General features: G+C 33.3%; 1 protein-coding gene across 1 annotated transcript in view; it reads left to right on the top strand.

Moving 5' to 3' along the window:
- LOC126736182 (structural maintenance of chromosomes protein 1A) overlaps window positions 1–14,654 on the top strand; it is a 36,312-nt gene that overhangs the window by 1,598 nt on the left and 20,060 nt on the right. Inside the window, exons 3-12 of the mRNA XM_050440421.1 lie at window positions 1,852–1,972; window positions 2,029–2,134; window positions 3,432–3,580; window positions 3,632–3,800; window positions 8,360–8,794; window positions 10,623–10,867; window positions 10,947–11,160; window positions 12,089–12,319; window positions 12,376–12,519; window positions 12,586–12,840. Of these exons, the coding sequence (XP_050296378.1) occupies window positions 1,852–1,972; window positions 2,029–2,134; window positions 3,432–3,580; window positions 3,632–3,800; window positions 8,360–8,794; window positions 10,623–10,867; window positions 10,947–11,160; window positions 12,089–12,319; window positions 12,376–12,519; window positions 12,586–12,840 (2,069 nt within the window). The remainder of the gene's footprint in view (window positions 1–1,851; window positions 1,973–2,028; window positions 2,135–3,431; window positions 3,581–3,631; window positions 3,801–8,359; window positions 8,795–10,622; window positions 10,868–10,946; window positions 11,161–12,088; window positions 12,320–12,375; window positions 12,520–12,585; window positions 12,841–14,654) is intronic.

Below are 14,654 nucleotides of genomic sequence, written 5' to 3'. Positions count from 1 at the left end.
ACCAAGCCTTTACATATTTAGAAGAATGCTTTGGATCATTGTCCTGCTGAAAAATGTGCCTAAGGGGCATTTTCTTGTCTGCATATGGAACCATTTCATTTTCCAGAATATCTTTGTACACAAATCTATCCATTATCCCATCAATTTTATGAAGTGGCCCCATTCTGAAACCGGAAAAGCAGCCCCACACCATAACTGATCCACCACCATGTTTTACTGTTGGACAAGTGTATCTGGGATTTAACCTTTGGTTTGCGGGACGTCGAACATATGCTTTTCCATCACTTTGAAACAAATTAAACTTTGATTCGTCACTGAATATTATCTTTTTCCAGTCATTAATTGTCCAGTGCAAATGAGATTAAATTAACCTTACCTACCTTAAAAGGAACAAACAATACCAGTATATTAAGTATATATTTCAAGTATATAAGTATATCACAATCAATAACTGTTATAGCAATATAATCTGAGATCATTCGAAAACTCCAAGTCTAAGATATTTATTTTGACCAGTCCAGTTGAGTTTTGAGTACTGGTTTTTAAGTTTACTTACCCTAGTGAAAAAGAACTTATTTTCATAGTCCTATGGAAAGAAATGTATTTACGGGTTTGTAAGGTTGGTATATGTAACCCAATCCTGCCAAGAAGTTAAGGACAAGAACTCTAGGCACGTAAAATATCATAAAAGACTATCATGTCATAATACCTTCCAAAGTAGTAATATTCAGATAAGACTCAGATTCATGGTAAAATATAGGAATTGGAAAACTGTTTATAATACAAAATAAAACATTCAAGTAAACCCTTTATTTATTTATCAACGGAATCCATTTACATTGTAATAATAGACTTATATAATAAATTACATCTAAATTATGTGAAAAGTATCACATTGCATATCACTCAATATAAAAACAAAGTCTCAGTAAGCAATAGGTACATCGTTTAACACAAATTACCATTACTAACAAGACCATGATTGAAGAAAGAACAATTTACAAAATTTGTTTTAGTTTTTACTGTTTTAGTAGTAATGTGTGGACAAGTGGTTTTACAAATGGTTCAGACTGTCTAATATTTAGTATATAACTTAAAAGAAATTGTGTACTTTGGAGACCTTAATGCTTTTAAAATTATAATATATACTATAGATACATAAACTATTCCTAGGTGAATGAATATAATAGGTATATGGGCTTTCACAATTCTGCGTGTAGGAACTCATCAAAGCAATAATCAGTTTTTTTACAGAGGAGGCAAAAAACTTTTCATTTAAAAATTTAAGTTTGTTTGGAAATTTACTGAAAAAGCTTGGGGCATAATATGTAGTTAAGATGTGGGATTTATTGAGTCCCAGGATTAAATCTCTATATGACTTACTTGCCATGTGTTATGGTTATGAACTTCTGACCTTTGCTTATATTTATCTAGATTATTTTTTGCATATATTTAACAATGTAGGTAGATAATCTGAATCCATTAAAAGAATTCTGTGGTTCAACCTTCTGAAGGCCTACAATCAAGTTGATGATTGCTATTTAGAGCCTCATATGCAATTTGTAAAAATGATATTAAATTAATGTCTGTTGAACTACACTGAAAAAAACCAAGTTGATATAGTAAATTATTATGGTGAAACAAGGTTCTATAAATGCAGGTTTAAGTTGGACAAAATGGAGATTGGGTGTATTTCTAGCACTGATACTCTGATACATAGAGTATTTCCAAGTATCCACATTAATAGTATATATATTAAATTTATTTAACCATTTTTTCCTTAAAAACTACTCCCCAGTAAGATATTCCTCATTACCCTCCTTGCACTCTCACAAATTATATATTTATCAGGCAAATCAAACTTTATGGATGCCATAAGTTTCGTAATGGGAGAGAAAACCAACAGTCTGAGAGTAAAAAGGTTAAGTGATCTTATTCATGGAGCGGCTATCAATAAACCAGTATCGAGAAGGTAAAATTGTTATTTCATTGGATTACAATAAATTTATGCTAAATTGCCATTTTTAGTGCTTCAGTGACAGCTGTTTTCTCTATGGGAGAAGGTACCAATGAAGAAATATCGTTTCAAAGGTCCGTCCACGGATCCACTTCGGAATGTAAGGTCAATGGCAATGTAAGTGTTTAATTAATTATTAGTTAACTGATTGTGCCTTATGGAGCGATATTAGAAAAGTTGTATAATATTGTTTAAGCAGGCACGCACATTATAGGGCTGTTTTGTTAATACACTACACAATTTATGGCAGCTACATTCCCATAGGTGTTTTTATGTTTTATTTGAAAACCTTAAGGTTATGTGAGAAATGTATAGATACAAAAACTATAGATTTTTTTATCACCTATAATTCTCTTTAAAAGCATTTTTTTCTCAGGCAATTATTTTCTGCAAAAAAAACTGTTTTTCATTAAGATTACCCTTACCCCCCCCACCCACCCCACACAATTTAGCAGTATGAAATTGTTTTCAAAAATTATTGTTTTTCACAGTATAATAAACATGAATAACAGCTGGTTTTGTCGTTAATATCTAATCTAAAAACACAGTTTGTTTATTTAAATTTGATATAGTTTTATATATAAATATTTAGTATAAAAACAGCGTTATTAGATTGGATAATATGGACGAGAAACAGTGATTTTTCAGAAGAGTTTTATCAAATATTTGAAGTATAGTAATTGAGTTTAAAAACTAGATATGTAAATGCCGTGTCAATTTCTTTTCTACAGTTTAATGAATATACCTTCACCATCGTTGACTAAATCTATATTCAACGATAATAATATATGATGTGTTGCTAGTCCCCCTAGCAAGTATCCGGAAACAAGAAAGCACAATTATAATTTTGCAGTGTATATTTTTATTATTAACTACAATAAGCTTTACTGGTGAGAAATTCCTTTGTTGTTATATGAAGCCTTTTTTCAGTCTTAAGTTTCCTTATTTCTAGTGGAAGATTATTAAATAACCTTTTACCTCCATTTCATTTACATAAAGCTCTAAACTTAACTAAATGTCCAGGTACACCATAAACTTGGTCACTGTCTAGGGCCTATAAAACCAAAAGAATCAAACGTTCTTTACTTTTTTCAGTAAATTCAGTCAATTGCACTAGTTTTTTAACGTTTCGAATACCCTTTGGTTACAAATATTCCACCCTTTTTCTTTTTTCTACTATTATTTGACAAAACTCTTGCCTGTTTACAATCAGCAATATTTGTTAGATACTGTTGGCATGTGATTTTATCCATAGCATCCTACTATCAGCACAATCTTTTTGGCCAATTATTTTTGTATCAGAATGTTATGAAAAGAAAATATATTAAAAGTAGAAAAATAAAAAGTTCCGGATACTTCCTAGACAGATCATACATTAATTATCAATACACCGTGTAATACAAATATCATTTAGATTGTCACTGCAAGTGAGTACGCTGCAGAGCTAGAAAAGTTAAAAATCAACGTCAAAGGCAAGAACTTCCTGGTTTTCCAAGGGGCAGTCGAATCGATTGCCATGAAAAACCCTAAAGAAATGACCGCCCTGTTTGAGGAAATCAGCGGGTATGTTTTCCTAATTGTGATTTACAGTCTTGGAATCGCTGGAAATTTCAGGTCAGGAGGCTTAAAAGAAGAATACGAGAAACTGAAGCAACAAATGCACAAGGCCCAGGAAGAAATCAACTTTGCCCTGCAAAAAAAGAAGGGCTACAATGCGGAGCGTAAGGAGGCAAAAATGGAGAAGGAGGAGGCAGACAAATATGCCAGGTTCAAGGATGATTTGGTAAGTTCCCTTTGGAGTTTATTTTTTGGTGAGGTGGGGTGGGAATTTATATAAAGAAACATTTACCATTTCAGTTAAATTTAATTAAAATAATTTTTTATTTACATCAATATATAGACCTTCGGCATCCAATGTTAACAGTTTTATTGACTTTTTAGAAGACGTCATGGCATTCACCGTACCATTTTTTGATACAGTCATATTTGTTGGTGATTTAAATATAGATTTTGTAAAAGACTTTGCTCAATAAAATAAAGTGGAATAACGAAATAATCATAAAGTTATGTACACTTTTAATATGTCTCCCGAGATTGCCTGTTGCGCCTCTAGAAAAACTTAATAATTTATTATAATAACTTACACTTGCTACCTATATGTTTAAAATATGCACATTTAAACCGGCTTCAACTATAAAAAAAATATTCACAAAGGTTTAACCAAGTATTACTTCTAAAACACTCTTCTCTAGATTTTTTAATTTATAAAAAAAAAAAACAATTAAAATAACGCGCCTTGGCGCGCTCTATGAAGTTTAAAGCATGATACTGCATAGTGAAACACATACCCAACCTATAATAATATCAATCATCGTATAAAAAGGTAAATTTTACGTAAGTTCTTTATGGTACCGGCTAGTGAATGTTTAACCTAATAATTTACTGAACAAACTATAGTAGGTATAATATTTATAATAGATGTAACCTTTGTGGATATTTCTTAAACTGTTTGATTAATTTGCTTCTAAAGCTTCTGTTTAGCATAAATGAAGCATTGCTACTATATAGTACTAAAATTTATCACCAGCACAAAATTCAACGCACAAAGTTTAAAACCAATTAATAAATTTACTAGACAGCAATCCCCACTATAAATTAAAAAAAAATCATTATCATTGTCTAGTTTAATTAAAGTTATGTTACAAATGTCAGGAATAAATTTCCTGGAACAAAAAAATTATCGTAAAACTGGATGAAATAAAAGGAATAATTGTCATAAGTGCCTGAAATAAAAAAACATAAATTTGTTACCCTCTGACTTAACTATTAGTAAATCTATGAATTTGTTACCCCACTTATAGGATTTTCCGGGCATTAAAATAAATATTCAAATTTATTCCAGGCTCTCGGAGAAATTTTTTTGATTTTTTTTCAGATATTTGGACTATTGTTATAACACAAATTTTTTCCAGATATTTGGCTTTTTTATATAGGTAGGTTAGTATAGAGCCAAAAACTGCCCCATTTTTCTCAATAAATAAAATCCCTCGTCACTGTTTAATCAAATTTAAGCGTTAAATTCAATTTGATTATAATTACCCTGCACTACTTGCTCGAAAAGAAGATCGTTTTCTATTTTTTTCAAGATGGCGGATCGGCCGCCATTTCAATCATATATCAATTTTTTTTAAATCCACCATTTTAGATCAGGAATATCGAATATTATTTTCCATGCCTAAAAAATTTGAATAGAAATTTTCATTTTATTCCGGGAATTTGACGTCATTTATTATATTTTCCAGGCATTAGAATTAATCTTCAGTTTTATTCCAGGCTTTCAGAGTCATTTTTTAATGCGTTCCACGCATCTGACGTCACTTTTTCTTTAAGATTTAAAATTAATTTTGATTTTATTCCAGGAATTTTACTTCATTTAAAAATGTTTTTTCAGGCAAGTAAACCGTTAATAATTTTTATTTATTCCAGGCATTACAAGAACTTTATGATAATTTTATTATTTCATTTTGATTATTTGGTCTTATTTTATTCCAGGAATTTTACTAATTTTGAAAAAACTGCTTGAAATGTTTAATCTTAGCCAACATATTTCTACTCCAACTCGCATTGATATGACTTCAAATAATTCAAGTTTAATTGACGTTATTATAACAAACCAAAAAATAGATTGCTGTTGCAGCAACGTGTAACCAATTTCCGATCATGCTCTGATTTATTCAATTTTCAACCTAGAAATAAAAACAGAAGATTTTAAAAACATAGAATCGCGTTGTTTACTATCATAATCTTAAACAGGATGCAAATCAATTAAATTGAGATAATATATTTTACACACCCAATATAACCAGCAAATTAGACATTTTTAATAAGAAAATTTTATATCTGGTTAACAAACATGCGCCTTTTTAGTGAAGAAAAATTAAGATAAAACCATTCATGCCTTGGATAACCACAACCATTAAACTGTTAATAAATCTCAGAGGCAAAGCACATTGAACATATTTAAAATCTAAAACTCGAGCTCACTGGAATTATTACAAAGATTTGCGAGAAAAAAAAAGTTGCATATTGTAATTGATTATCTACTACAAGGGGTAAAGAATTTTGGTCAACTGTAAATAGGCTAAATTTATCTTCTAAAAACGTAGTGTATGATGTGCCTTCGGATGTAGCAAACGCTTGATTATTTAATAATTATTATGCAAATTGTAACGGTGTTCCTGATACGACTTCTGATGACAGAATGAATTTTTCCCGCATAAATACAGAGTTAAATTTTTAATTAATAGATACAGAGACAGTTGATAAAATGATAATCACAATAATCACTGGGAGATCTGAAATAATGTTTACTTTATTGTAAAAAAATATTCTCTAACATTTTAAATACGTGTGTTTTGGAAATAGTCAGTGGCGTGTCCGGCCGTTAAGAAACGGGGAAGCTGTTTTATTTTTTTGCTCGATTTTTCGACATAATCGAAATAAACAGAGGACGTAATTTACCTATGTGCGTTTCAAGTACATACATTTTTTTTGATAGTAGAATAAAAATACGAAAATTAATATTGTTGTTTCGCATTTTCGCACCTTATACAGGTAGGAACAAACGAGAATTACTTTAAATGTTTTCAAAATTTATTGAGGAATTTATGTCTGAATATATAAATATTCTCCTAACCTTACTTAAAATGCTACTCCAACCTTCGGCTTTGTTTTGCCAATTCAAAAAGAAATACTTGACCCAACTGCCTGTAAGAAATCAATAATTTCTTACAGGCATTTCAGATCCCTAAAAAAGGAAAAAGAAGAAGAAGAAGAAGAAACGTTTGATTTAACTGCCTGTAAAAAATTAATGATTTCTTCCAAGCATTTGGGGTCCTTAGAAAAAAAGAAGAAAAACAGGAAGAAAAGTTTGACTCAAGTGCCTGTAAGAAATCAGTAATTTCTTACAGGCATTTGAGATGCCTAAAAAGGAAAAAGAAGAAGAAGAAGAAATGTTAGACTCAACTGTCTGTAAAAAATCAATATTTTCTTCCAAGCATTTGGGGTCCTTAGAAAGAAAGAAGAAGATGGTAAATAAAGAAGAAGAAGAAGGAAAACAAGAAGAATAATATTTTACTCAACTGCTTGTAAGAAATCAATAATTTCGTCCAGGCATTTGAGGTTCTTACAAAGGAAGAAGATAATGATAAGGAAGAAGAAGGAAAACAAGAAGAAAGATTTTACTCAACTGCTTGTAAGAAATCAATTTTTTCTGACAGGCATTTTAGATCCCTAAAAAGAAGAAGAAGAAGAAACGTTTGACTCAACTGTCTGTAAAAAATCAATAATTTCTTCCAGGCATTTGAGGTCCTTAGAAAGAAAGCAGAAGATGATAAAGAAGAACAGAAAGAAAAGTTTGACTCAACTGCCTGTAAAAAATCAGTAATTTCTTACAGGCATTTCAGATCCCTAAAAAAGGAAAAAGAAGAAAAAAGGTTTGACTCAACTGTCTGTAAAAAATCAATTATTTCTTCCAGGCATTTGAGGTCCTTAGAAAGAAAGAAGAAGATGATAAAGAAAAACAGGAAGAAAAGTTTGACTCAACTGTCTGTAAAAAATCAATAATTTCTTCCAGGCATTTGAGGTCCTTAGAAAGAAAGAAGATGGTAAAGAAGAACAGGAAGAAAAGTTTGACTCAAGTGTCTCTAAGAAATCAGTAATTTCTTACAGGCATTTCAGATCCCTAAAAAACGAAAAAGAAGAAACGTTTGATTCAACTGTCTGTAAAAAATAAATTATTTCTTCCAGGCATTTGGGGTCCTTAGAAAGAAAGAAGAAGATGATAAAGAAGAAGGAAAACAAGAAGAAAGATTTGACTCAAGACTTGTAAGAAATCAATAATTTCGTCCAGGCATTTTAGATCCCTAAAAAGGAAATAGAAGAAGAAGAAGAAACGTTTGACTCAATTGTCTGTAAAAAAATCAATGATTTCTTCGCGGCATTTGAGGTCCTTAGAAAGAAAGAAAAATATGATAGAGAAGAAGTTTCTTATTCTTATTTCTTAAAGCACCGGTCATGCTTCGTTTTGTTCCCTGACTGTTATAGAGTGGACAACAATAATAATAATTATCGGTTATTAATTATATGCTTTGGTATTCCGCCCTCAACCGACGTAGTTGTTAATTTGTTTAGGTTTAGTTTTAAAGGTCTGCACCACACAGTTATGCTTTATGAAGCATTTCTTGTGGATCGGCTTTAAAAATCGCGGTCTAAGTCCTTATATTATGATTTTTTATTACTAATGCTGTTTTAAAACATTTTAATTCGATTTGGTGATTTTAGAATGAAAAATTGGTGGAGCATCAGCTGTTCAGGCTTTACCACAACGAACGGGCCGTTAAAATCCGTGAGCAAGAACTGAAGAGCAAACAAAAAGAACTGGAAAAGGTCGAGAAGAAGAAGGATAAAGTGGAGGAGGTGCTTAAGGAGAAAAAAAAGGAACACGGGAAATTGAACAGAGAATTGGCGAAAATTGAACAAGATATAAGGGAAGCGGAAGCAGAATTATCCAAGAAAAAACCGATGTTCATAAAAGCCAAAGAGAAAGTGACTCATTTCCAGAAAAAGGTGGATGGGGCCCATAAAACCCTCGATCAAGCGAAAAAGGCGCACGAAGCCCATATGAACGACATCAGAAAACTGGAAGAAGAACTCGCCGAGGTGGAAAAGGCTAAGAGTGAGTGGGAAGAACAGATTGCCGGAGAGTCACAGAGTCAGGTAAGCAATATCTTGATGCAACATAATATTTTCTTAAGAGTTTTTATTTGCTCTGAAATTCGACGGTTTTAGGCAGATATTCTCAAAGTATCTGATAGTTGGACCCAATTTTTTTAAAATTTAATTCAAAATCCATGCCTATGGTTTCAACATAGAATTTAATGTATATGGATCGTACTCCTATTAGTTTAATTTGCCCCTGTCTACGCCCTAAATTGTTCTTTCTTCTAATGAAATGTAGGTACTAAACCTGGTTGAATTTTCAAAAATTTATTTCATATACATATATATTATTATATTATTATTGAATCATATATTATTATTCTTAATCAATCAATTCATACATCAATATCAATTATATGGATGTAGGAATATAGTCAGTCATAAGCACCTAGGTGACTTAAAACCTGAATGTTCCTGTTAACAGTATTTTTTATATTATACATATCTTCACTACACATTCAGTATATTAAACTAAACTTAACCTATATGAATTTAAACCTATAGTCCTATCCACTCTTAACCTTCGTCTTCCCACGTTACAAAAGTTACGTAGTCCCAAGAGGGGTACATTTGTACCCCATCATGAAAATGATACTACTGATACATTTACATGTTTTTAATTATACAAATACATAAAATAAACTTGTAACTAATCAAATTATAAAAAAACATAGTTAATTTTCTTTGCACTTAACACACTTCACTTCTTTTACGTGGTGTTCCGCGCATATACTGCCTTGCTCAAGCGTCCTGAGTTATTATATCTTCGTACAATATATTCTTTTACCAAAGATTCTCCTAACTGAAGCAAAAAATATCGTCGGTCGTCCTTAAATTTTTGGATACTTGATGTCCCATAAAATAAAAGAGTTTAGTGCCGCAATATCTAATAATTGGCCAAAAATTGCCATTGGCCATCGATTGCAAATTCTGCGAGCAGAGTATTGCTTTACCATTTTATCTGTGGTGTCGACAGCACGTCGACCTTTGTATCATTATAATGAAGTATAATATGAGGTATATTCTTATATTTTTCATCTGCAACAGTATCATCATGATGTTCCGTAGACAATAAAATAACTGCTTTGCCTTTGCTAGGTGTATAAGACACAATAGTACTATGTTATTTTGTGAATGCAAACATACTAGAAAATTCAGGCCTAAATAATTTGGGTTGCAACTCGTTTGGAATGTATGACTTATTTTTTCTGAGGGTTCCAGTTTTTTTTTCAGCAAGCTTATCTGCCAGTGGTAGACTTGTAAAAAAATTATCAGTGGTTACTCCATATCCAGTGCCAAGGGGTTCAACAAGATCCAGAACCACTCTCTCACCCTGATTTTTTTCTGGTTTGTTATTTATTTTACCAAGATAAACCTGTAAATTTGCACTGAACGAATTTTTACTATTCGCCATTGCCCAAACTTTAAGGCCATATTTATCGGGCTTACTTTTCATGTAAACTCAAAAAGGACATCTCCCTCTGAAGGAAAAAAGTTGCTCATCTATAGTAACATGATTGTGACCCAGGTGAATAGGCCATGATACAATTCTGAACAAACAAATCAAAAACTTCTCTAATTGGCGTCAATTTATCGCTTATCTTACGCTGAGGTCTAGTAGAATAGTCGTCAAAGCGAATAAATGCTGTAAGCAACTGAAATCGATTACGTGACATACTTGCCGGAATAATAGTACACTTAAATAGAATATTACCGACATATAAGAGAACTATGGTGCATACCGATTAAACGTATAGAACGACAGTTATTAACCCATTAAGATTTTTTTAACGCGTAAATACCATTAAGAAAAATCAATTTCTAGGGCCGAGATGTACATTTAGAAGACGCCCAAGTGCGGGAATATCATCGGTTAAAAGAAGAGGCGGCTAAACGTTCCGCACGGTACATGCAAGAACTGGACTCGGTAAACAGAGAACAAAAATCGGACCAGGACAGGTTGGACCATTTGTGTCGTTTACGGAGCGACGCGGAAAACAAATATTCGCAAAAGTGTCGCGAAAAGGAAGAGATGGAGAAACGAATCGAGAAAATCGCCGAACATATCCGGTAAAATTTCGGATTTGATTTGAAAATTAATTGAAAAAATGCCAAAAATCTTATTATTATTATTATTAATTGTTTTTAGCACTAGCGAACAGGCGCTGCAAGACCAAAACAAGCTGCTTAAATCCCTACAGTCCGACGTGGGGTCCTCGAAGAATAAAGTGCACGAGGTGCAGAAACAGTTGGAGGACGTGCAGGAGCAGTTGGGAGACGCCCGGACCGATAAACACGAGGATACCAGAAGGAAGAAGAAGCAGGAGATCGTGGATAGGTTTAAGGCCAATTATCCCGGAGTGGTGAGTCAATTTAATGTGCTTCTGATTCCACGTTAATGTGGAAAATTTCCTTATAATTCTAAGGCTATTTTAAAATTTCTTGTGAGCAGTTTGAATTTCTTCAAATGGAAAATTTTCTTCAAAATGGTCATTCAACTCATTCAAAAACGAACGGATACAGACTAATTCTGGTGCTGTATCTTAATTTAGTTTTAGTCAATTTTTACAAAAAAAGGTGATATTTAGCAACTGTTGCTGACAGCACCTTTTTTATGTAAAAGGCATAGGAGCATCATAATCTGATACCAGAATGGGAAGAAATTGAAGTCTTAGAGAATATAAAATATCTTCCTCGTTAACACGCCCCTGGTTAAAATTCTTTTTGTTAAGTAGGTTCAAAAGAATATACGTACTAACAATAATGTATGTCCCAAAAGTGGTTGGTGCACACCCTGTATAAAAATTCAATTGTTAGTTGACCAGATTAGTTATTAATTTTCTTTAAATTGTACTTTTCTAATGATGTTATCACTGCCCCGGTCGTGCTTCGTTTTATTCCCTGATTGTTAGAAACTGGACAATAATAATGACTTGTTATTTATTTTATGCCTTAGTATTCGGTCTGCACCACATAGTTATGCTTCATGATGTACATCTTCTGGATCGGTTTTAAAAATCGCGGTGTAAGTCCTCAATCGTTTATATTATTATTTTTCGTTGCTAAAAGTGTTTCTTGAATATAAACAAGTCTTTTTGATTTGATTTGGGCATATTTAAGTAATCATTGGACACCTGTTTCAGCGTTTTCTTGCGGGGACATGCAGAATTAAAGCAAAATAGGAAAACGATTTCCTGGAGAAAATTTATCAAAAAGTCTCATTATTCCAGGCATTTCCCAATTTTTTACTATTATTTTCGCCACAAATTATTTAAATTTTGCGATTTATAGTTCGACCGTATGATCAACATGTGCCATCCGATCCATAAAAGGTACAACGTAGCCATCACCAAAGTACTGGGAAAGTATATGGAGGCCATTGTCGTTGATACCGAACACACCGGTCGTCAGTGCATCAAATACTTAAAAGAACAAATGCTGGATCCCGAAACGTTCTTACCGTTGACTTACCTCCAAACCAAACCGGTTAAAGAACGTCTAAGGGACATTAAGCATCCTAAGGTAAGACAGGCAGATTATCAAGTGTGCAATTTGTAACATTTAATTGCCGATACTAGGGGGTGAAACTCGTTTACGACGTCCTCCAATTCGAACCGCCGGACATCGCAAATGCCGTGATGTTCGCCACAAATAACGCTTTAGTGTGCGAAACCCCCGAGGATGCGAACTTGGTGGCATACGAAATAGGCGGAAGAAACGACGTAAGCCATTCATATCGCGTTTTTTCCAGAAATCATAATATCTATTCAAACCCCCTGTTTTTTTAGGCGGTCGCTTTGGACGGTACGTATTACCAAAAATCGGGCATAATATCCGGCGGTAGTATGGATTTGGCTCGTAAAGCGAAACGTTGGGACGAGAAACACGTGGCCCAATTAAAAGCCCAAAAAGAGAAACTGGCCGAGGAGTTGAGAGAGGCCCAAAAGAAGTCGAGAAAAGAATCCGAGATGAACACGGTCGCGTCGCAGATTCGCGGTCTGGAAACCCGTTTGAAATATGCCAGGGGCGATATGGAGACTACGGTGAGTTTTGGTTAATTTTTTTTTAAAGGTTTCGTGGTATTTTCCTGAAAAAGGAAAACTCTTAAAATGACCCTCTCCCAACTTGTTTTAAGGATATATTAGATTTACTTAACTCCAGGAAGAAATATATATTTGCTTTAGTTAGTAAGTATACAAAATGCTGAAGTTTTAATTCTTAGTTCTAGAATATAATATATAGTGTGAATATAATATATAGTGTTATAATATATATCGTATCGACCGGCAGCATTGTCGTTTCGCTCCGTAATTGCTCACAGTTTTAGTGTGTTAAGATTAATAGCAGAAATAAGAAATTTTCACTAGTAGTGCTTTGTAAGACTGCCAATCCAACGCCATATGTTGTTACTTGATTAGTGAACAGTAAATGTGTTAAAAGAGTGATTTAAGTGCAAACAATAGACCAAATATGTCTATATGTGTTTTTTGTGAGGAATCTATACCATCACGAAAAAAACTGCCATGTAGTGAATGTAAAAACGCTTCGCATATCAACTGCGTTCACAAGTCCGTCGATGTTGCCAATTTGATTTCTGAAGTAAGAGGTTTATCCTGGAAGTGTGATGAATGTGTTTCAAAATGTATTTCCCTTGACCAATCAGGTTTAAAACTTCTCGTAAATGAGCATGTACAATCATCACTGGCTTCTATTACTGCTGCTTTTGAATCCCTAAAATCTGATTTAGTTACTGTAATCTCTGAGAAGATCTTAAGTGTCAAGTCGGCGACTACTGCACCGGTGAGCTATTCAAGTATAGCAAAAAATAACACTCAACCTGCTGTCTTGGTAGTGCCAAAGAACCAAGCCCAGACCACTGAAAAGACCAAGGAAGATATAACCCATCGAATTAACCCATCGGAATTGAATTTACAGTTAACCAAAGTAAAAGCGGTTAAAAATGGTTCCATTGTCGTAGGCTGTAAAAGTCAGGAAGAAAACAAAAAGTTTAGAGAGATGGCTCAAGAAAAGTTAGCTGATTCCTATGAAATTAAGGAGCTTCACGGAATTAGTCCTAGGGTTCGTATAGTAGGTTTTAGGGAAAATTATAATAATGACGAATTTCTTAATTTAATTAAACAAATAAATAAAGATGTATTTTTTTCTGAATCCATATGTAATGTTTTTAAAATATGTACGACAAAAAAAAGTGACAAGGTATTTCAGGCTGTTGTTCAATTAGATAGAGCGACATATGATAGGATCATAAAGGTGGGCACTGTTTTTGTGGGATATGATGCGTGCTCTGTATTTGATGGTGTTGAAGTAAATCGCTGCTTTAACTGTAATGAATTTAACCATTCTTCAAAAAATTGCATTAAAACTCAAATTTGTCCCAGATGTAGTGAAAATCACTCAGTAAAAGAATGCAAATCTTCCACATTAAAATGTTCTAATTGTATTAATCATAATTCTCATAATCGTGGCAACACTGTCAAATCGGATCATGCTGCTTGGGATATATCGGTATGTTCGGTTTTCAAGAATGCGTGTGCAAAACTACGGGCAAATATTCTCGGCCAATAGCAATTAATCGATAATTTCATAGGTCAAGGTGCTGCTTCTGTACCTGCCCATCTAACGATTTTGAACTATGCTCCTGCATTGACCCCGCCCGTATTGATGGCGCCTACTGCGAGCAACCAAAATTATTATACTGCACCGAGTACCGGACTTAGTAAGCGCTTTTTGATCTATTATCAGAACGTACGTGGCTTGAGAACAAAGACTGCAGATTTATTAAATAGCACCTCTGCGTGTTGGTATGATCTAATGGCGCTTACTGAGACATGGCTCG

Source organism: Anthonomus grandis, chromosome 5 (genome assembly GCF_022605725.1).
Source record: "Anthonomus grandis grandis chromosome 5, icAntGran1.3, whole genome shotgun sequence".
Classification (NCBI taxonomy): domain Eukaryota; kingdom Metazoa; phylum Arthropoda; class Insecta; order Coleoptera; family Curculionidae; genus Anthonomus; species Anthonomus grandis.
This window is presented reverse-complemented; position numbering and strand designations above follow the sequence as displayed.